The sequence below is a fragment of the Panulirus ornatus genome, chromosome 62 (genome assembly GCF_036320965.1).
Source record: "Panulirus ornatus isolate Po-2019 chromosome 62, ASM3632096v1, whole genome shotgun sequence".
NCBI lineage: Eukaryota > Metazoa > Arthropoda > Malacostraca > Decapoda > Palinuridae > Panulirus > Panulirus ornatus.
The window spans coordinates 1139516-1165000 of record NC_092285.1 but is presented as its reverse complement, the minus strand read 5'-3'; the positions used below and the strand labels follow the sequence as shown (position 1 = coordinate 1165000).

At 47.5% G+C, this 25485-nt stretch overlaps 1 protein-coding gene across 3 annotated transcripts in view; it reads right to left on the bottom strand.

Annotated features, from left to right (window-relative positions):
* Positions 1 to 25485, bottom strand: part of acj6 (abnormal chemosensory protein 6) — a 205052-nt gene that overhangs the window by 29540 nt on the left and 150027 nt on the right. For all 3 annotated transcript variants that reach the window (XM_071696991.1, XM_071696992.1, XM_071696993.1), the window contains one exon: positions 5249 to 5433. In XM_071696991.1, the coding sequence (XP_071553092.1) occupies positions 5249 to 5433 (185 nt within the window). The remainder of the gene's footprint in view (positions 1 to 5248; positions 5434 to 25485) is intronic.

Genomic DNA, 25485 nt, shown 5'->3' with positions numbered 1-25485 from the left:
GAACTACCATAGTTTGATAATGTGGTTGTGATTGAACTACCATAGTTTGGTAATGTGGTTGTGATTGAACTACCATAGTTTGATAATGTGGTTGTGATTGAACTACCATAGTTTGATAATGTGGTTGTGATTGAACTACCATAGTTTGATAATGTGGTTGTGATTGAACTATCATAGTTTGATAATGTGGTTGTGATTGAACTACCATAGTTTGGTAATGTGGTTGTGATTGAACTATCATAGTTTGATAATGTGGTTGTGATTGAACTACCATAGTTTGATAATGTGGTTGTGATTGAACTACCATAGTTTGATAATGTGGTTGTGATTGAACTATCATAGTTTGATAATGTGGTTGTGATTGAACTACCGTAGTTTGGTAATTTGGTTGTGATCGAACTACCATAGTTTGGTAATGTGGTTGTGATTGAACTACCATAGTTTGGTAATGTGGTTGTGATTGAACTACCATAGTTTGGTAATGTGGTTGTGATTGAACTACCATAGTTTGATAAAGTAGTTTGTGATTGAACTTCCATAGTTTGTTAATGTGGTTGTGATTGAATACCATTAGTTTGTAATGTGGTTGTGATTGAACTACCTGTAGTTTGTAATGTGGTTGTGATTGATCTACCATAGTTTTGTAATAGTAGTTGTGATTGAACTACCTTAGTTTGATATGTGGTTGTTGATTGAACTACCATAGTTGGTTAATGTGGTTGTGATTGAACTACCGTAGTTTGGTTTTAATGTGTTGTGATTGAATACCATAGTTTGGTAATGTGGTTGTTGGATTTGAACTACCATAGTTTGATATGTGGTTGTGATTGAAACTACATAGTTGGTTAATGTGGTTGTGGATTGAACTACCATAGTTTGGTAATGTGGTTGTGATTGAACTACCATAGTTTGGTAATGTGGTTGTGATTGAACTACCATAGTTTGGTAATGTGGTTGTTATGGTTGTTGTATGAGGATGATTCATACAAGGATGGATGACGTGTATACACAACTCCACTTGATTTGGTTAGGAAGAATTTGTTGTTGAACGTGTGAGACGAAGAGATGAACCATGGGGCAGAAAGATGGGTGTATTATCTATGTATACTACGTCAGGTAGATATACAGTATATACTCTGTGAGGTAGATAGATAGAGTATTTTCCGTGAGGTAGATAGATACAGTGTTTACTCCCTGAAGTAGATAGATAGTGTTTACTCCGTGAGGTAGATACAGTGTTTACTCCCTGAAGTAGATAGATAGTGTTTACTCCGTGAGGTAGATACAGTGTTTACTCCCTGAAGTAGATAGATAGTGTTTACTCCGTGAGGTAGATAGATACAGTGTATACTCCGTGGGGTAGATAGATACAGTGTATAACAAGTGAAGGCCTGGTATGTTCTCGTATGAGGTTGTCAGTTGTGGTTTAAGGTCATCAGGTTGTAGACTACAGGTCTGGTCAGTGACCGTAAAGGATAAGGTTATTATTATTATGGAAAAATCGTAGTTATTTAAGCAGCGTATGACGTCAGCAGTGTGGTGTGTGCATGTTTGATCCATGTTTATAAAAAATAATGTTAAGTATGATACTTACATTTGTATAATGAATATCAAAGGATGAAGATCATGAAGGATAAAGTAGTTATGATAAATTATTGGAGGATGAGGAATGATAACTTACATCTTTAGTTAAGTTAGAACTGATTATTATGAATGTGAAGAATGAAGAATAGTATTAATTTATATGAATGAAGAGACTAACATGTATGTTGGATGTGGAGGAAGAACGCTACCTTGCTAAAGCGGGAAATGGCGAATAGTTTGAAAGATACATATATATATATATATATATATATATATATATATATATATATATATATATATATATATATATATAGGGGAAATATGGTAATAGAAAACGAGGTAACGAGGTACATAAAGGAAAGCCGCAGGTTGGGTGGCCTGGGGTCGAGCCCGCATGCGGCGGAGTCTTAGTTGCGGTACGTCGCTGCGGCAGCCGATCCACAGTCAACTCAGCTGTTCATAGTCCCCAAGGTCGATAAACTGAGTATATAGCTCAGGCTTTTATATATATATATATATATATATATATATATATATATATATATATATATATAATCATTTTTGACTTTGAAGTTGAGATTGCTAGTCTTGTGAAATTCCATTTGAATGTAAATATATAAAAAATGGTTTTATCACGTTTGATATATGTCCAGCAGAGGTACAATGATATACTACTCACGTTGCCAAATATCAAATAATAATTTGATGATATACATGATGGATCATTCTAGTTTGGTCTTCAAGTTTGGAAATAAATGTGGAAGGTAGTAGACACACACACACACACACACACACACACACACACACACACACACACACACAATATATATACTTTATACTTATACTTTGTCGCTGTCTCCCGCGTTAGCGAGGTAGCGCAAGGAAACAGACGAAAGAATGGCCCAACCCACCCACATACACATGTATATACATACAAGTCCACACACGCACATATACATACCTATAGATTTCAACATATACATATACATAAATACACAGACATATACATATATACACATCTACATAATTCATACTTGCAGCCTTTGTTCATTTCCATCGCCACCCCGCCACGCATGAAATAACAACCTCCTACCCCCTCATGTGTACGAGGTCGTGCTAGGAAAAGACAACAAAGGCCACATTCGTTCACACTCAGTCTCTAGCTGTCATGTAATAATGCACCGAAACCACAGCTCCCTTTCCATATCCAGGCCCCATAAAACTTTCCATGGTTTACCCAAGACACTTCACATGCACTTGTTCAATGCATTGACAGCACGTCGACCCCGGTATACCACATCGTCCCAATTCACTCTCTTCCTTGCACGCCTTTCACCCTCTTGCATGTTAAGGCCCCGATCACTCAAAATCTTTTTCACTCCAACTTTCCACCTCCAATTTGGTCTCCCACTTCTCCTCGTTCCCTCCACCTCTGACACTTATATCCTCTTTGTCAATCTTTCCTCACTCATTCTCTCCATGTGATCAAAATATTTCAAAACACCCTCTTCTGCTTTCTCAACCACACTTTTTATTACCACACATCTCTCTTACCCTTTTATTACTTACTCGATCAAACCACCTCGCACCACACATTGTCCTCAAACATCTCATTTCCAACACATCCACCCTCTTCCGCATAACCCTATCTAAAGCCCACGCCTCACAACCATATAACATTGTTGGATCCACTATTCCTTTAAACATACCTATTTTTGCTTTCCAAGGTAATGTTCTCGCCTTCCACACATTTTTCAACGCTCCCAGAACTTTCGCCCCCTCCCCACCCTTGCTTCACTTCCGTTTCTATGGTTCCATCCGCTGCCAGATCCACGCCCAGATATCTAAAACACTTCACTTCCTCCAGTTTTTCTCCATTCAAACTCACCTCCCAATTGACTTGACCCTCACCCCTACTGTACCTAATAACCTTGCTCTTATTCACATTTACTCTCAACTTTCTTCTTTCACACACTTTACCAAACTCAGTCACCAGCTTCTGCAGTTTCTCACATGAATCAGCCACCAACGCTGTATCATCAGCTTAACTCCAGCTTGTCATGGAGGGCGACTCAGAGGGGCGAGAACGCGAATGGGGGTGGGCTGGGGTGGGGTTGTGGGGGAAATTCTTCCCTATTGTATAAATCACATTTTGAAAATAAGGTAAACAAGAAGGATCCAAGCGAGGATTTTCCACTCTAAGGGTCAACTCCCCCCGTTACATCGCAAGGTTGGGAAAAGGCGGACGTGGATGTAGCACGTGTGAGAGGCATCATAGTGTGAGTGGTCAATGTTAGGTGGTTGGTGGCTGTGGTGAGGACGAAGCGTTAATCCTGGGGAAGCGGTGGGAGAGGAAGTGGTGAAGTGTAGATAGATCGTGTGTATTGTGTGTTAGCAGACGGTTGTAAATCGGGTTGTATCGGCTTAGCGTCAGATGAACTAAAGTAGTTGTGGCTTGAGGTGGACTCCCTCAGCCCGGCCGCCGCCTGCCACACTTACTTACTTACTTAAGGCTCCACCAACCAGCTTTACCCTGGCTGGCTGGCTGGCTGCCCTGCTGGCTGGCTGGCTGCCTTGCTGGTTGGCTTACTGGCTGGCCTGCTGGCTGGCTGGCCTGCTGGCTGGCTGACTGGCTGGCCTGCTGGCTGGCTGACTGGCTGGCCTGCTTGCTGGCTGCCCTGCTGACTGGCTGGCCTGCTGGCTGGCTGGCCTGCTGGCTGGCTGGCTGGCTGCCCTGCTGGCTGGCTGGCTAGCTGGCCGGCCTGCTGGCTGGCTGGGTGGCTGGCCTGCTGGCTGGGCGGCCTGCTGGCTGGGTGGCTGGTTAGATGGCTAGCTGGCCGGCCTGCTGGCCTGCTGGCTGGCTGGGTGGCTGGCCTGTTGGCTGGCTTGCTGGCCTGCTGGCTGGCTCCTCGGGTATCTAGCCACACAGACTTCTCCCTGGATCGTGTACGTTATGCTTTCATGGCCGGCTACAGTGGGCTACCGCGCTCACATTTATCATTGATACGTGTCACTGTTTTCTTCGTTGATAATGCTCGTGATTGATTACGATCCAAGTCGTTACGTCCATCATTACGACGTGGAAACTGTTGGACGAGGAAGGGAGTCGAAATGGTTGACGCAGGCAACACAAACCAACACAGGCGTTCAGTGGAAACTGCTGTTGGTAGAGTCTCCAGTCATACCAGTCCAGGAATATATATAGTGAAACTTGAAGGTATTGAACCAAATACTCGACACTCAAGTGTTGGGATAAATGACTAGTTAATAAATCATCAAAAAGTCGACCTATCAGAGCTGGGCTGCTGGCAGTGGTTAAAAAGTATGCTAAAAAAAAACCAGTGTTATTCTTGAATGATCTTTTAGTATGAGGTTTGTCTGGTATTTAACTAAGGTGGAGCCTTTTCATAATTACACCTGGGTGATGGTTATCATATTCTGTCAGGTTATCATGGTCAGGTTATCATGGTCAGGTTATCATGGTCAGGTTATCATGGTCAGGTTATCATGGTCAGGTTATCATGGTCAGGTTATCATGGTCAGGTTATCATGGTCAGGTTATCACTACACACTACACTCACGTAACCCATTCCTCACCTGACATGAACTGGGGATACGGTTGATCAAGTGTTGTAAATAGTGGGTTGTTGTTGTTACAACTTACCTGAGTGGCATATGGGGGTGTGTGAGGCCGGGGTGGGGCATCATGGTGTTCATGGGGCTGTGTGTGTAGACGGCCCCATGAAGCTGGTGCATAGAACCCCCATCACTCATGGGGGTCAACGTGGTCATGGACGAGGACGAGATGGGGTCCAGCATCTCCAGTCCGTCCATACTGTGGTGGCCCATCTGTGGTGGGAGAAGACGGAGAGGGGGTTAGTAATGAGAGAGAGAGAGAGAGAGAGAGAGAGAGAGAGAGAGAGAGAGAGAGAGAGTCATTGAATGTGACTTCAGGTAAACACGAGAAGTCAACATAAACATTTTCTCATATTATTTTCTCTACGTGTCATTCACGAAAGTTGTGTATACTGTAATATGTCTTGTGATATCTACATATATATGTATATATATACTTTATGCATGTTAACCATTTCCCTCATTAGCGAGGTAGCGTCAAGATCAGAGGACTGAGCCTTAGAGGGAACAATCCTCACTTGGCCCCTTTCTCTGTTCCTTCTTTTGGAAAACTAAAAACAGGAGGGGAGGATTTCCAGCCATCCCGCTCCCTCCCCTTTTAGTCGCCTTCTACGACACGCAGTTCCGGTTGGCCTGGTAACTGCAGAACTCCTGGCCAACACCAGGACCAGTCCGAGAGGGTGTATATGAACAGCGGTAACTGGGAGGTGACAATGGGTAGTGACGAGGTGAGGAGATGGAGTGAGCATTTTTGAAGGATTGTTGAATGTGTTTGATGATAGAGTGGCAGATGTCGGGTGTTTTGGTAGGGGTGGTGTGCGAAGTGAGGGGGTCAGGGAGAGTGGTCTGGTGAAGAGAGAAGAGGTAGTGAGAGCCTTGCGGAAGATGAAATGTGGTAAGGCGGCGGGTTTGGATGGTATTGCGATGGAATTTCACAAGAAAAGAGGTGACTGTGTTGTTCATCGGCTGGTAAAGATACTCATTATATGTATGAATCGTTGTGAAGTTCTTGAGGATTGGTGGAATGTATGCATAGTGCCATCGTATAAAGACATGGGGGATGAAAGTGAATGTTGGAATTACAGAGGCATAAGTTTATCGAGTGTACCTGGTGAGTTGTATGGAAGAGTAGTGATCAAGAGTGTTGTGGCGTGCACAGAGCATCAGATTGGGGAGGAATAACATGGTTTCAGAAAAGGTAAAGGATGTGTGGATCAGGTGTTGGCTTTGAAGAATGTGTGAGAAATACTTAGAAAAAGAGATGGATTTGTATGTGGCATTTATGGATCTGGAAGAAGCTCTGCGAAGGAGTTACAAACATACGGTGTGGGAGGAAAGCTGATAAAAGCAGTGGAGAGTTTGTACTAAGGGAGTAAAGCCTGTGTTCGAGCAGGAAGAGGACGTTGAATGGTTCCAGATGAGGATGGGTTTGCAGCAGGGATATGTGATGTTACCATGGCTGTTTAATCTGTGTATAGATGGGATGATGAAGGGAGGTGAATACGCGGATCTTGGAGAGAAGAGAAGGTAAGGAGGCTGTTAAGGGGAGGGAGGGTGTGGGGTGCATGGAAGGTGAGACAGTGTTGTTTACTAGTGACACGGCGCTGGTGTCAGGTTCGAGTGAGAAACTGCAGAATCTAGTGTCTGACTTTGGGAAAGTGTGTGAAAGTAGAAAACTGAACAAGTGTAGATATAAGCAAGGTTTATTAGGGTAACAGTAGAAAAAATCAGTTTAGTTGGAATTTGAATGGAAAGAGAGTGGAGGAAGTGGTGTGTTGCAGAGACGTGGGAGTAGACATGGCAGCGAATGAAACCATGGAATCTAAGAGAACCATGGGGTGCATGAGGGGGCTAAGTTGTGTGTGTGGAAAAGGTGGTGATTATCGGTTAGGGGAAAGACTGGCATGTTTGATGGTATAGTGGTCCCGACGGTGCTGTACTGATGCGAGGGGTGGTTTCTAGGTGAGAAAGTAGGAAAGAGGGTGAATGTGTTGGGATGGAAATTTCTGAGGACAAAATGTGGTGTGAAGAGGGTTGGATGAATAACAATTGATAGGGTAAGAGAGATGTGGTGATAAGAAGGGTGTGGCTGAGAGATCTGAGGAGGGCACATTGAAATGGTTCGGACATATGGAGAGGATGAGTGAGAAGAGGTTGTTGAACATGAGGTATACATGACAGAAGTGGAGGGTATAAGAAGACCGAATTGGAGGTAAGAAGGATAGAATGAAAAAGCTTTTGAAGGCTCGAGGCATGAACATGCAGGAAGGTGTAAGGCGTGCGCGGGATAGAGTGTATTGGACAATGTACATAGGGATCGACATTCTGTCAGTAGACTAGACCAGAATAGATGAAGAAGTCTGGGGTAAACCATGGAAAGGTCTGTGGGGCCTGGATGTGGAAAGGAAGCTGTGGTTTCGGTTAGAACGAATTGCAAATTTCTCTCTGTCCGTTACAAGCGTTACCTCGCAGACATGGGAAATGAAGTATATATATATATATATATATATATATATATATATATATATATATATATATATATATATATATATATATATATGTATATATATATATATATATATATATATATATGTAGAGAGAGGTATGGAGATATATATTGACGTCGTCATGCTGACATACAGGACATGAAAATATAGAGGGGTCGTGGGCCACAAACACCTGGAGAGCTTGGGTTGTAAAGGTGGAGCGACCGTGTGGCCAGACATAATAAAACGCTGGATAGTGTCTTTCTCTGAAAGCCTTGACGCTACCCCAGGCTGGGGGACACACGGGACCGTACACGGGTAGGGGGACACACGGGAACGTACACGGGTAGAGGGACACACGAGACCGTACACGGGTAAGGGGACACACGAGACCGTACATGGGCAGGGGGACACACGGGACCGTACACGGGTAGGGGGACACACGGGACCGTATACGGGTAAGGGGACACACGGGACCGTACACGGGCAGGGGGACACACGGGAACGTACACGGATAAGGGGACACACGGGACCGTACACGGGTAAGGGGACACACGGGACCGTACACGGGTAAGGGGACACACGGGACCGTACACAGGCAGAGGGACACACGGGACCGTACACGGGCAGGGGGACACACGGGACCGTACACGGGTAAGGGGACACACGGGACCGTACACGGGTAAGGGGACACACGAGACCGTACACAGGCTGGGGGACACACGGGACCGTACACGGGCGTGGGGACACACGGGACCGTGCACGGGCGTGGGGACACACGGGACCGTGCACGGGCGTGGGGACACACGAGACCGTGCACGGGCGTGGGGACACACGGGACCGTACACGGGTAAGGGGACACACGGGACCGTACACGGGTAAGGGGACACACGGGACCGTACACGGGCAGGGGGACACACGGGACCGTACACGGGCGTGGGGACATACAACACATGATCACTGCGTCTCAACATTAACAACTGGAGACCCAGGTTGTTGCAGCAACACACAAGTCCCTGACACCAGGCCAACACTGCCACCACCAGGAGCCATACTCACAACTGTTGTCAGAAACAACAACAACAACAACAACAACACTGACACACGGCCAACACTGCCACCACCAGGAGCCATACCCACAACTGTTGTCAGAAACAACAACAACAACAACAACAACAACAACAACACTGACACACGGCCAACACTGCCACCACCAGGAGCCATACTCACAACTGTTGTCAGAAACAACAACAACAACAACAACACTGCCACCACCAGGAGCCATACTCACAACTGTTGTCAGAAACAACAACAACAACAACAACACTGCCACCACCAGGAGCCATACTCACAACTGTTGTCAGAAACAACAACAACAACAACAACACTGACACCAGGCCAACACTGCCACCACCAGGAGCCATACTGACAACTGTTGTCAGGAACAACAGGTAATTATATCATTAAGGTGAATTATCCACCATTTCCAACACCGTCAAATGAGCGGTAGTGACAACAGGAGTTAGACTCGGCCCATACAACAACAGCAGTACTGACAACAACAACAACAACAACAGTCAGTATCCACACAGCAGCTGACAACTTCTGCACCAACTGTAAGATCTCCCCCTCTCCAACACCCCCAGCTGTAAGATCTCCCCCTCTCCAACAACCCCAGCAGTAAGATCTCCCCCTACTCAACACCTCCAGCAGTAAGATCTCCCCCTACTCAACACCCCCAGCAGTAAGATCTCCCCCTCTCCAACACCTCCAGCAGTAAGATCTCCCCCTCTCCAACACCTCCAGCAGTAAGATCTCCCCCTCTCCAACACCTCCAGCAGTAAGATCTCCCCCTCTCCAACACCTCCAGCAGTAAGATCTCCCCCTCTCCAACACCTCCAGCAGTAAGATCTCCCCCTCTCCAACACCTCCAGCAGTAAGATCTCCCCCTCTCCAACACCTCCAGTAGTAAGATCTCCCCCTCTCCAACACCTCCAGCAGTAAGATCTCCCCCTCTCCAACACCTCCAGCAGTAAGATCTCCCCCTCTCCAACACCTCCAGCAGTAAGATCTCCCCTCTCCAACACCTCCAGCAGTAAGATCTCCCCCTCTCCAACACCTCCAGCAGTAAGATCTCCCCCTCTCCAACAACCCCAGCAGTAAGATCTCCCCCTACTCAACACCTCCAGCAGTAAGATCTCCCCCTACTCAACACCCCCAGCAGTAAGATCTCCCCCTCTCCAACACCTCCAGCAGTAAGATCTCCCCCTCTCCAACACCTCCAGCAGTAAGATCTCCCCCTCTCCAACACCTCCAGCAGTAAGATCTCCCCCTCTCCAACACCTCCAGCAGTAAGATCTCCCCCTCTCCAACACCTCCAGCAGTAAGATCTCCCCCTCTCCAACACCTCCAGCAGTAAGATCTCCCCCTCTCCAACACCTCCAGCAGTAAGATCTCCCCCTCTCCAACACCTCCAGCAGTAGTAATATCTCCCCCTCCTCAACAGCAGCAGCAGTAGTAATATCTTCCCCCTCCTCAACAGCAGCAGTAGTAATATCTCCCCCTCCTCAACAGCAGCAGCAGTAGTAATATCTCCCCCCTCCTCAACAACAGCAGCAGTAGTAATATCTCCCCCCTCCTCAACAGCAGCAGTAGTAATATCTCCCCCTCCTCAACAGCAGCAGTAGTAATATCTTCCCCCTCCTCAACAGCAGCAGCAGCAGTAGTAATATCTCCCCCTCCTCAACCGCAGCAGTAGTAATATCTCCCCCCTCCTCAACAGCAGCAGTAGTAATATCTCCCCCCTCCTCAACAGCAGCAGCAGTAGTAATATCTCCCCCGCCTCAACAACAGCAGCAGTAGTAATATCTCCCCCCTCCTCAACAGCAGCAGTAGTAATATCTCCCCCCTCCTCAACAGCAGCAGCAGTAGTAATATCTCCCCCGCCTCAACAACAGCAGCAGTAGTAATATCTCCCCCCTCCTCAACAGCAGCAGTAGTAATATCTCCCCCGCCTCAACAACAGCAGCAGTAGTAATATCTCCCCCCTCCTCAACAGCAGCAGTAGTAATATCTCCCCCCTCCTCAACAGCAGCAGTAGTAATATCTTCCCCCCTCCTCAACAGCAGCAGTAGTAATATCTCCCCCCTCCTCAACAGCAGCAGCAGCAGTAGTAATATCTTCCCCCTCCTCAACAGGAGCAGCAGCAGTAGTAATATCTCCCCCCTCCTCAACAGCAGCAGTAGTAATATCTCCCCCTCCTCAACAGCAGCAGTAGTAATATCTCCCCCTCCTCAACAGCAGCAGCAGTAGTAATATTTCCCCCTCCTCAACAGCAGCAGCAGTAGTAATATTTCCCCCTCCTCAACAGCAGCAGTAGTAATATCTCCCCCTCCTCAACAGCAGCAGTAGTAATATCTCCCCCCTCCTCAACAGCAGTAGTAGTAATATCTCCCCCCTCCTCAACAGCAGCAGCAGCAGTAATATCTCCCCCTCCTCAACAGCAGCAGTAGTAATATCTCCCCCTCCTCAACAGCAGCAGCAGTAGTAATATCTCCCCCTCCTCAACAGCAGCAGTAGTAATATCTCCCCCTCCTCAACAGCAGCAGTAGTAATATCTCCCCCTCCTCAACAGCAGCAGCAGTAGTAATATCTCCCCCTCCTCAACAGCAGCAGTAGTAATATCTCCCCTTCCTCAACAGCAGCAGTAGTAATATCTCCCCCTCCTCAACAGCAGCAGTAGTAATATCTCCCCCTCCTCAACAACAGCAGCAGTAGTAATATCTTCCCCCTCCTCAACAGCAGCAGTAGTAATATCTCCCCCCTCCTCAACAGCAGCAGTAGTAATATCTTCCCCCTCCTCAACAGCAGCAGTAGTAATATCTCCCCCTCCTCAACAGCAGCAGCAGTAGTAATATCTTCCCCCTCCTCAACAGCAGCAGTAGTAATATCTCCCCCTCCTCAACAGCAGCAGCAGTAGTAATATCTTCCCCCTCCTCAACAGCAGCAGTAGTAATATCTCCCCCTCCTCAACAGCAGCAGCAGTAGTAATATCTTCCCCCTCCTCAACAGCAGCAGTAGTAATATCTCCCCCCTCCTCAACAGCAGCAGTAGTAATATCTCCCCCCTCCTCAACAGCAGCAGTAGTAATATCTCCCCCTCCTCAACAGCAGCAGCAGTAGTAATATCTTCCCCCTCCTCAACAGCAGCAGTAGTAATATCTCCCCCCTCCTCAACAGCAGCAGTAGTAATATCTCCCCCCTCCTCAACAGCAGCAGTAGTAATATCTCCCCCTCCTCAACAGCAGCAGCAGTAGTAATATCTTCCCCCTCCTCAACAGCAGCAGTAGTAATATCTCCCCCTCCTCAACAGCAGCAGCAGTAGTAATATCTTCCCCCTCCTCAACAGCAGCAGTAGTAATATCTCCCCCCTCCTCAACAGCAGCAGTAGTAATATCTCCCCCCTCCTCAACAGCAGCAGTAGTAATATCTCCCCCTCCTCAACAGCAGCAGCAGTAGTAATATCTTCCCCCCTCCTCAACAGCAGCAGTAGTAATATCTCCCCCTCCTCAACAGCGGCAGCAGTAGTAATATCTTCCCCCTCCTCAACAGCAGCAGTAGTAATATCTCCCCCCTCCTCAACAGCAGCAGTAGTAATATCTCCCCCCTCCTCAACAGCAGCAGTAGTAATATCTCCCCCTCCTCAACAGCAGCAGCAGTAGTAATATCTTCCCCCTCCTCAACAGCAGCAGTAGTAATATCTCCCCCCTCCTCAACAGCAGCAGTAGTAATATCTCCCCCCTCCTCAACAGCAGCAGTAGTAATATCTCCCCCTCCTCAACAGCAGCAGCAGTAGTAATATCTTCCCCCTCCTCAACAGCAGCAGTAGTAATATCTCCCCCTCCTCAACAGCAGCAGCAGTAGTAATATCTTCCCCCCTCCTCAACAGCAGCAGTAGTAATATCTCCCCCTCCTCAACAGCAGCAGCAGTAGTAATATCTTCCCCCTCCTCAACAGCAGCAGTAGTAATATCTCCCCCCTCCTCAACAGCAGCAGTAGTAATATCTCCCCCCTCCTCAACAGCAGCAGTAGTAATATCTCCCCCTCCTCAACAGCAGCAGCAGTAGTAATATCTTCCCCCTCCTCAACAGCAGCAGTAGTAATATCTTCCCCCTCCTCAACAGCAGCAGTAGTAATATCTCCCCCCTCCTCAACAGCAGCAGTAGTAATATCTTCCCCCTCCTCAACAGCAGCAGTAGTAATATCTCCCCCCTCCTCAACAGCAGCAGTAGTAATATCTCCCCCCTCCTCAACAGCAGCAGTAGTAATATCTTCCCCCTCCTCAACAGCAGCAGTAGTAATATCTCCCCCTCCTCAACAGCAGCAGCAGTAGTAATATCTTCCCCTCCTCAACAGCAGCAGTAGTAATATCTCCCCCTCCTCAACAGCAGCAGCAGTAGTAATATCTTCCCCCCTCCTCAACAGCAGCAGTAGTAATATCTCCCCCTCCTCAACAGCAGCAGCAGTAGTAATATCTTCCCCCTCCTCAACAGCAGCAGTAGTAATATCTCCCCCCTCCTCAACAGCAGCAGTAGTAATATCTCCCCCTCCTCAACAGCAGCAGCAGTAGTAATATCTTCCCCCCTCCTCAACAGCAGCAGTAGTAATATCTCCCCCTCCTCAACAGCAGCAGCAGTAGTAATATCTCCCCCTCCTCAACAGCAGCAGTAGTAATATCTTCCCCCTCCTCAACAGCAGCAGGAGGTAGGGGAGGTGGGGTGTGTGTGTGGGGGGGGGGTGAGAGGGAGGGAGTGACATCAACTAAGGTGGACAGAAGACATTCTACTGCGGCAAGAGGGAGGGAGGGAGGGAGGGAGTGGAGGGAGTGAGGGAGGGAGGCGGGCAGGTCACGTGTGTTAGCGTTCCCTGGAGGTCGGGGCGACGCTAACCTCGCCCTCCAGGGGACACTCATAGTTTACCAGCCAGTGCTTCCGCCACCATCTTATACCACACACTCACCACCACCACCTACCCACCTACCACACCCACCTACCACCTACCACACCCACCTACCACACCCACCTACCACACCCACCACACACTCACCACCACCACCTACCACACCCACCTACCACACCCACCACCTACCACACCCACCACCTACCACACCCACCACCTACCACACCCACCCACCACACCCACCTACCACCACCACCACCTACCACCTACCACCTACCACCACCACCACCACCACCCACCACCTACCACACCCACCACCTACCACACCCACCACCACCACCACACCCACCACCACACCCACCTACCACACCCCCCACCTACCACACCCACCTACCACACCACCACCACCACCACCTACCACACCCACCTACCACCACCACCCACCACCTACCACACCCACCTACCACCACCACCACCTACCACACCCACCTACCACCACCACCACCTACCACACCTCACCACCTACACCCACCACCTACCACACCCACCACCTACCACCTACCACACCCACCTACCACCTACCACACCCACCTACCACACCCACCACCTACCACACTCACCACCTACCACACCCACCACCTACCACACCCACCACCTACCACTCACCACCACCACCAACCACTACCACACCACCTACCACTCACCACACCACCTACCACACCCACCACCTACCACACCCACCTACCACACCCACCACCACCACCACCTACCACACCCACCTACCACCACACCCACCACCTACCACACCCACCTACCACCACCACCACCTACCACACCCACCACCTACACCCACCACCTACCACACCCACCGCCTACCACCTACCACTACCACCTACCACACCCACCTACCACACCCACCACCTACCACACCCACCTACCACCACCACACCCACCTACCACACCCACCACCTACCACACCCACCTACCACACCCACCACCTACCACACCCACCACCTACCACACCCCACCACCTACCACACCCACCTACCACACCCACCACCTACCACACCCACCTACCACCACCACCACCACCACCTACCACACCCACCTACCACACCCACCACCTACCACACCAGCGTGATCACCACACACTACCTCCGCCCACCACACAACCACACTCCTAATATTCCTCTCCATCCTCCACCATCTTTACTGCTACTCACAACCCTCACTCCCTCACAACCTCATACCAGGACTGCTCACCTCCAGGGCTCATATTTCCCGCCTCTCTCTCTCGTTTTCTTATAGGATCATTACATCCAATATAAGGTCATGAGGACCAATTGCAGGTGACGTTAAAACACGGGATATCATCAAAGCATACGGGCCACACATGAGGCCGCCATGCCACCCCCCCAACCACACACACGGCTGGGGGAAAGCGGGTCACCCGCGGGCGTAGCTCGAGCCATTGTGAGGGAGGTGAGAGATGGAATGGTGTGGGGGTGATGCGATATAAGGGGGGAGACGGGGGGAGGGACGTCGTGTCCTTAGACTTGATCATGACATATGAGGCTGTCACTGTAATCATACGTCTGTAGCTGGTGGGGGAAATGACAGATAGAGTTGATTGGAGTGATGTGGTGTATGGGGGGTGACGTGCTGTAAGTGGGATGTACCATAGTATGTTAAGCTGTCATTGTAATCAAAGCTCTAAACATTTGCGAAGGAATGAAGATATACAATCAATTGGAGTGATGTGTGTATGGGAGACAGCGAAAATAACTAGCATATTTTGCATTCCAAATGACACCTAGAGAATGGATGTGAGCAAATGCGGCCTTTTTTCGTTTACTCCCGGCGCTACCTCGCTAACGCAGCAAAAGGCGACCAAGCATGAAGAAAGAAAAAACGTTGCAGTGCTATGGTATGTGAGGGGCGACGTGCTGTGGTAGGGCTTCATCTGAAGTATGTGGAAGCATGAAGGTAGACCCAAGGAAAAGTTCTAGAATAAGCCCATAACAGACCAGCTGTACACATTGTGATTTAGTTTATAAAGAAAGTAGTGGGGGATAGTAGTGTTTATGGCTAGATATAGTGTAGCTCACGATTTATATATATATATGTATATATATATATATATATATATATATATATATATATATATATATATATATATATATATATATATATATTGTGTGGTTCTTCAGCAGCGATTATAAGACATTTTGTTACTAGCGTTCAGCTAGTATGTAAGTCGTCACAATTTTAAATATTTCACAGAATATTTTAAGTTCTTAAGTGTGTTTTAAGTGTTTCATTGAACGCTTTAAGTATCTTAATCACTATTTTAAGTGTAGTAGAGACAGCATCTGTTAAGATAATGTATCAGACCCACTTATATATATCATCATAAGCAAGATAACATCATAGACGTAACCCAGATTTAAGATGTAGGGAAAAAGGCTCTATCATCTCTGAAAGCCATTTATGAAACCATTTATGAATCACGAAGTCCTGAGTGATATGGGCCATTTCCCGTGGTCCTGCCTCACAGGTGACGGGTCAGCTGCGATGGATTGACGCTGGTTTACATTTCGTGTAAATGAATGATATTTGAACATATATTCTGGAATCATTTTGATATTTGAACATGTATTCTGAAATCATTTTCATCGCGGTAAAGGAAATGATAATAAATGATTGTAGCAGTTTGTTCTGATTCACTAGAGAATTATTTATATTTACGTGAAAGTAGTTGAAGATATAGAGACGTTGTGACTATATAAATTATTTCCGAATATATGAAATTAAGAATTTAATATTTTTTTTGTAATGTATATAAATAGAGTCAACTAGTTTTGTTTTCAGTGTCATTGAACTGACACTTCTGATAACCACGGCTCTGCCACCACAACCACGGCTCTGCCACCACCGCCACAGCACTCCCACCACAACCACTTCTCTGCCACCACAACCACGGTTCTGCCACTACAACCACAGCACTCCCACCACAACCACTTCTCTGCCACCACAACCACGGTTCTGCCACTACAACCACAGCACTTCCACCACAACCACGGCTCTACCACCACCACCACGGCTCTGCCATCACAACCATTGCACTACCATCACAACCTCAGCCTTGCCGCCACAACCACGGTTCTGCATCACCAACTCCTGCCCTGCCACCAGTCACGTCCTTACCACTACAACCACGTCACACAACCACATGCATGATCATCAAGCCACAACCCTGTTATTACAGTGACGTGTTTATCCCCACAACTTCGCTGTAACCACAACATCCACATACAGATAACCATATTCACAACCATTCTGCCACAGCCACGCTTTTTAACACCAAAACTACTACGCGTTTACTACCTCCAACATGTGCTCATAACCACAGCCTAACCAGCGTCACCACAAACTACCACACTGTCTTCATCACCAAAGCTAAACTCTGTAGAACACAGTGCCAACCCATCCACAACCGCGGTTGTACTACCACAACCACCAACTCACCACCACAACCACACTCATATAACGTAATCCCTGCTTCTTTCACTACACTCACGACCGTGGCTCTATTGCTACAACCACAGTAGTACCACAACAACAATCTCTTCCCTGCCACAACCACACTTACCACGCTGTTACCCTCACAACCACGATCATACAACTGCAGCCACGCTATCAACACCACATCTTATGACCACAACCACTCCACTACAACTTATCCTCAAACCTCCACAACCAAACCGTCACTACTGCAACTACGATTTCCTCATTACAACTACGCCTTTTCCACAACCACACAAATTAACCAAGAGTTTAACAAACGCTTTCCTATCACCACAACCGCGTAGTTATAACACACCATAATCACATCTACAACTCGGCAACCTCGTTTTTAGACATCATTTGCAACCCTTTGCAAATTAATTGTTAGAGCCGTTCCATCGCTCCTACAACTTTCTTACACAGTAAAACAGCAGTTTGACCAGAACCGGTTGTCACAACTGTTGTACCATCTCCGCCTCCCGTCTCGCCACATCTCTAACCACAGTCGTACACTTTATTCCCTACCGAGAACTCTTAGCCAGACGCATGCACTCCGCTCTCACAACATCTATCACAACTCCTCTTTGTCACAACCTCTTGCACCACAAACCCTGTGGCATCACAGCCTCTTACCATCACAACCCCTTACTGTCACAATCCCTTACCATTACAGCCCTTTACTGTCACAAACCCATTGTCACAACACCCTTTCCATCACAACCCATTGCTATCACGACCCCTTGTTATTTCAACCTTTTGCTATTACAGTTCCCAGCAATCACAACTTATTATCGCAATCTTTTGCTATAACCCCTTATCATCACAACCACAACCATGCTTTTGATACCACACCTTATCACTTGTTGCTGTTATACAATAATAAAGCAGCCGTTAAACCATCATCATAACCTACAACCACAGCCATCACAACCGTTACAACTACCGTCTTAACCACTACTACAACCCAACAACCATACCAATAATTACAACTACCAAAACAAGCCCTGGCACCACACCAACCAATACATGTATCAAATTACCGTTGTCATAACCTCAACAACCTCATGAACCATTACATGTCTTAACAACCCTTACCATCAACCATTACTGCTACCATAACAACAACTGCTGTAACCTAAACAACCACATCATTTATTACAGATGTCTCCACAACCCTGACCACAGGCACCACACAACCATTACACCTACCACAATGACTACCACAACCCAACAACCATAGGAACCATTACACCTATCGTATAAACAACCAAGGCCACCATTACGACTACGCTAACAGCCTCTGCCACAATCCCCAAAACCACATCAACCATTACAACAATCATAAAAACACAACACCATAGAAAGTACAATAACTATAACAACATGGTATCAGGACGACCATAGAAACCTGTAACTACCACTTCTGTTGTCGTAACCACCACAGTAACTACATCTACCACCCTAACTATCACAACACCACTTGTACTAACATCTGCACCACAACAGCTACAACCACCATCTCACCACAGTATCTTCCTCCCTCTATAACACCTGCCACCACCACAACTATCATAACCGCCAGGAACCACAACCCTGAATGTTGTAGCTGTCAACCCAGCTGCAGTTACAACTCCCAACATCGTTAACAACCATTGTTAGTACCACAACATGTTGTTATGATAGCCTCCACCACTATACTACTATCACAGCAACCACTGCCAGGACTACCACAACTACTACTGTTACAACCACACAACCATCAACCATTGTTAGCACCACCATCACCACCACAGGAGCAACCACATCATCAGCAGTTCCTACCACAGCATCCACTACCACACCACCTACCACCTATGGTCCGGCAGCCACTACAATCCACTACCACACCACCTACCACCTATGGTCCGCCAGCCACTATCATCCACTACTACACCAACCACCACCGCTGCCACACCACTACCACACCATCTACCGCCCATGGTCCGGCAGCAACTATTACACTAACCACCACCGCTACCACACCATGTACCACCACTACCACATCACCTACCACCAATGGTCCGGCAGCAACTCCTACACCAACCACCACCGCTACCACACCATCTACCACCACTACCACATCACCCACCACCTATGATCCGGCAGCCACTACCAAACCCCATACCACCTATGGTCCGGCAGCCACTACCACACCCACCACCACCACCAGCAGCGGTGGTCCGGCAGCCATCAGCACCACAGCAAGTGTCCTACCTTCCCCAGACACCATTATGGGAAGAAGGCGGCCCCACGTGCCCACACCAGGGCGGGGGGAGAGCGCCATATAGACCGCCTGTAAGCATGTACCTCTCCTGGGCTCTCCAGCGAATTGCTGCTCCCACCAGCGTTGCCACAACCGGCTCCTCCAACCCTCCAAAACCACCAGTCCTTTTTTTTTTTTTTTTTGCGCTATTTTCTCCACGTTTTATTCAGGCGGTGTTTATTTTACATCGCGTTTTTAGATGAGATAAATTTGCATGTGATGGTAAAGGAGTTTTTATGGGATGTCTTAGAGGGAAGGGCAAGAAATTATTAATATAGGTGAGCGTGCGGGTGAGGAAGGGTGTGTGGCAACACTGGCGACCGGCTGCAGAGTTCGGTTATAAGCATAAACTTCTCGCGCGGTTAAATGCTAAGCTTGGAGAATGTTTGGGGTTTGTGCCGTGCATAGGTTAATATAATTTCACTAATGCCTTTCATGACTGCAGCAAGAAGTTTATTCCGGATGCGCAGGCGTCGTTCGTGTGGGCTGGCTGCGCATTACCGTATTTTGCGGATCTCAAGTTGGATTTACAGGGAGAGGAACGCAACGCGTGTGTGTGTGTACGTGACGCTACGAGACACGACGCTACCCGCACGCACGCACGCACGCACGCACGCGCATTCTACAAATATCAAAACAATACCGAAATAATATTAATAATAATAATAATAATAATAATAATAATAATAATAATAATGATAATAATAATAATGATAATATGTATTATTATTATTATTATTATTATTATTATTATTATTATTATTTATTATTCACCTTGACTCATTATTCACCAATTATCTTGTGGTTATTTCCTCCTGTTCACACTCCCCTCATCTCGCCCATATCATTACTTCGTTTTCCACATCCTGCACCAACCTTCAGCTTCACCTCGTAATAATGATCAGATCTCCCGCCACCCGCCCGACCCTCTCAATAGCACGTTCACATCCAAAAGTCTCTCTTTAGCATGCCTATCAACCTAGACATGATAATCCAGTTATGTTCATTTACCATTAACCCCTCTCACCCCATGTACACGTGTGCATGTCCCTCATTTTAAGCCACTTAATTCCCAGTCACCAGTCATTTTTCAGCACGCAACTCCATAATCTGCTCGCCATTTTCATTAGCAGTGGGTAACTCGTACCCCATAATCATACCCTGAGCTGTCACATGGCCCACACTCCTGCATTCAAATCATCCATCACTATTGCTGGATCAATCGCCTCAAATTTCCTGACACGCTTACTCACTCCCTCCAGAAATATCGCCTCTCTTCCTCACTCCTCTCATTACTAGGCACATGAGCACTAGTAGTCACCCCGCTCTCGTAATTCGCTTTCTTTTTCACCCACATCAGTTTAAGTCTCTTCCTTACACTCATTCACGCATTTCGAGAGGAACAGGTGAGGAATTGGAGACATCTGAGTAAGCAGTGCTGGCATGTGCGAGAGAAGTGTGTGGTGCGCAGGTGTGAATGGTGGTCAGGTGAGAAAGGGGTAGTGATTGCTAGGTTGACGAAGTAAAGTGGCGAATGAAAGAGAAAAGAGAGTTGTGTGGGCGGTAATTACAGGGGAGGAGTAAAGAAGAGTAGCTGTACAAGAATAAGCGACAGAGGGTCAGGAGGAATGTGTAGGGGCAGAAAAAGAGGGTAACTGAGTGTTGTAATAAGAGTGTATTGTCAAACTTCAGGGAGAAAAAGAAAATGATTTTGAAATGAGGTGAATATTGTGAGGAGAACGAATGAGAACATCGGTGAAGAGGGAGGAATGGGGAAGTGGTAATAGGTAGTAATGAAGTGAGAGGGAGATGGAGTGAGTGCTTAGAAGGTCTGTTGAATGTGTTTGATGATAGAGTGGCAGATATAGGGTGTTTGGGGTGGGGTGGTGTGCGAAGTGAGAGGGTCAGGGAGAGTGGTTTGGTGAAGAGAGAAGAGGTGGTGAATACCTTACGTAAAATGAAATGTGGCGCAGCAGCAAGAAGGAACAGGATTGAAGCTGATTTTCTTCAAGACAGAAGGTGACTGTGTTGTTGTCTGGTTTGTTAGGACTTTACCCGTACATATGGACCATGGTGAGGTACCTGGGGAGTGGCGGAATGCATGTATAGTGCCATTGTATAAAGGCAGAGGGGACAAATTGAATGATTAAGATACACAAGAATGAATTGGTAGCTGGTAAGTTTTAAGGGAGGGTATAGATTGAGAGGGTGAAGGCATGTACAGAGCATCAGATTGGGGAAGAGCAGTGTGGTTTCAGAAGTGGTAGAGGATGTGTGGATCAGGTGTTTGCTTTGAAGAATGTATGTGAGAAATACTTAGAAAAGCAAATGGATTTGTATGTAGCATTTATGGATCTGGAGAAGGCATATGATAGAGTTGATAGAGATGCTCTGTGGAAGGTATTAAGAATATATGGTGTGGGAGGCAAGTTGTTAGAAGCAGTGAAGTAATGTTTACTACACATAACAGAGTTGTAACCGCACTGTTGTTGTCAGATGAACACATGTGTTACATAGTGTATGACGTCATACGGAACACCTTATTGTGAAGTGAGAGATTTTATACATCCAGGGTCGAGTGGTACATCCAGGGTCGAGTGGTACATCCAGGGTCGAGTGGGACATCCAGGGTCGAGTGGTACATCCAGGGTCGAGTGGTACATCCAGGGTCGAGTGGGACATCCAGGGTCGAGTGGGACATCCAGGGTCGAGTGATACATCTAGGGTCGAGTGGGACATCCAGGGTTGAGTGGGACATCCAGGATCGAGTGGTACATCCAGGGTCGAGTGGGACATCCAGGATCGAGTGGTACACGCAGGGTCGAGTGGTACACCCAGGGTCGAGTGGTACATCCAGGGTCGAGTGGAATCACTCAACCATGACTCGTTTTCCTCACCGTGTGTAATTATTGTGTCATTAAGACTCTGTTGCTCAGATGAGGATAATCGTTGAATTATTATCAATCCCAGTGTGTAATTGATCTGTTGATGGTGGCCGTAAACTTCCATTACCTGTTTACCTGCTGTCCTCTTAGCTGCCTGCTGCCTCCCCCCACCCCACTACCACCTCCCCTTATCGCCGCCACCCCTTTCCTCTCCCCTTCCTCCCCTCTAAGTGCCCCTTCCCCTTACCCCCCTCCGTGCGGTCGTAACGTGTGATTACCATCAAGGGTCGCCACGTGACCCATCTGTTTACCCCAGCCTATTGCTGCCACACTCCCCCCCCCCCCTCCCATCCCCTCACTATACCTGTAGTGTCCCCCCCTTCACTATACCTGTAGTGTCCCCCCTTCACTATACTTGTAGTGTCCCCCTCCCCCTCACTATACTCAGGAGTCTGACTTCATGGCCTCCAGACTTCGCCAGTCACCTTCGTCAGGCTGTACACTGCCCAGGGGTCATCTCCACCTTCCAGTCCCTCACCTGTGGCCTCCCACAGGCTGCAGTACGCTGCCCAGGGGTCATCTCCACCTTCCAGTCCCTCACCTGTGGCCTCCCACAGGCTGTACACTGCCCAGGGGTCACCTCCACCTCCCAGTCCCTTACCTGTGGCCTCCCACAGGCTGTACGCTGCCCAGGGGTCATCTCCACCTTCCTGTCCCTCACCTGTGGCCTCCCACAGGCTGTACACTGCCCAGGGGTCATCTCCACCTTCCTGTCCCTCACCTGTGGCCTCCCACAGGCTGTACACTGCCCAGGGGTCATCTCCACCTTCCAGTCCCTCACCTGTGGCCTCCCACAGGCTGTACACTGCCCAGGGGTCATCTCCACCTCCCAGTCCCTCACCTGTGGCCTCCCACAGGCTGTACGCTGCCCAGGGGTCATCTCCACCTTCCTGTCCCTCACCTGTGGCCTCCCACAGGCTGTACACTGCCCAGGGGTCATCTCCACCTCCCAGTCCCTCACCTGTGGCCTCCCACAGGCTGTACGCTGCCCAGGGGTCATCTCCACCTTCCAGTCCCTCACCTGTGGCCTCCCACAGGTTGTAATTGTAATGATGCCAGAGGATGTACCTGCATGGTGGATGTGTGATGACCACTTTGGTCGTGGTGTCCGCCCTGGCAACACCTCACGTCATGATATCGACCTCCACAACACCCTAACAGGACGGAACCCACTTGTACCAACCTCACCATCACCAGATCCAGGACGTAGTGAAGTGCATCAACCAGACCTTCCAACCCTGTCCCACCCTCTACTGTCTCACTAGACCCCAGTCCCCTCCAGGTTGTCCAGTCCACCAAGCCTCCAGCCCTGTCCCACCCCCTACTGTCTCACTAGACCTCAGTCCCCTCCAGGTTGTCCAGTCCACCAAGCTTTTAACCCTGTCCCACCCTCTACTGTCTCAATGGGCCCCAGTCCCCTCCAGGTTGTCCAGTCCACCAAGCTTCCAGCCCTGTCCCACCCTCTACTGTCTCACTAGGCCTCAGTCCCCTCCAGGTTGTCCAGTCCACCAAGCTTCTTGGTGTCACGCTGGACGATACACAATGTTGGAAGGACCACGTCACCACCATCATCATATGCTGCAACTCTCCTACATTGACCGTACACTCCAGGCCTGCCTCCACCTGGACACAACAACATATACACAACTTAAACTTCCCTATGTCTCCTCCACCTGGGCTTTCTCCCTCTCCACCGTACAACTCCAGACACTTGCACCATCTGTAGCTCCTCAACACACTGCACCTCCCGACCCTCTCTAACCATCACCTGCTCCTCATCATCCAGTAGTTAAGCTGAAGCTATTTCACCACACTCGCCACAGTCACCTGGCAAAGATCCCTCGTCCCCAGGTTGCAGTTCATATTCTCAGCTACATCCAGTACATCCCAGCTGGTACAGACCACTACAACAACAGTCCCATCCCAACCATTGTCAACATCATCCCAGCTGGTACAGACCGCTACAACAACAGTCCCATCCCAACCATTGTCAACACCAGAAATAACCAGTAGACTACCACACCAGTAATGGTGTACATAATGATAATGATAATAATAGTAATGATAATTATATTAATATTAGTAGTAGTAGTATTAGTATTTATTATTATTATTATTATTATTATTATTATTATTATTATTATTATTATTATTATTATTATTATTGTTATTATTATTATCATTATTACTGTTATTATTATTATTATTATTATTACTATTATTATTATCATTACTGTTATTATTATTATTATTATTATTATTATTATTATTATTATTCTTGGTAGTAGTAGTAGTAGTAGTAGCATTTAATATTATTAATTACTGCTAGTACTATTGATAACTTCTGGTCACTCTCCTCATTCATCTATAGTACGAAATTGATCATTAACAGGAGGCATCCCTCAATTATCTCCATATCTTTACACACTACTAACTAACTCTCTCTCTCTCTCTCTCTCTCTCTCTCTCTCTCTCTCTCTCTCTCTCTCTCTCTCTCTCTCTCTCTCACACATGACGTCGCTGAAGTAATTGATAACAAATTAGTAAAGACAGTAAATGCCAGATGGGGGTATGAACCTCAGCTGACCCCCCCCCCCCCCCATCATTAGGCAGGCTAGGAAACACACACACACACACACACACACACACACAACATTTTCCCTCTTACCGGCTTATGGTAATGTTGTCAGCGATCATGGGGGGGGGGGGGGGGGGGGGGGCATCAAGATAGCGGGGTGCCTGCTGCAGGCGACCATATAAGTTGTGGACATCGTCACTGTATGTGTTGTGTTGTGTGGGGTGGGGTGGGGGGGGGGATGTTGTAGCGTGGTTGGGGGGGGGGTTAAGGTTGTGGGAAGGTCAGGTGTGTAAGGTTGTGTTTAGGTAGCAGGCCATCTGCCATGTTGGTACACGTGTCATATATATATATATATATATATATATATATATATATATATATATATATATATATATATATATATATGTATATATATATATATATATATATA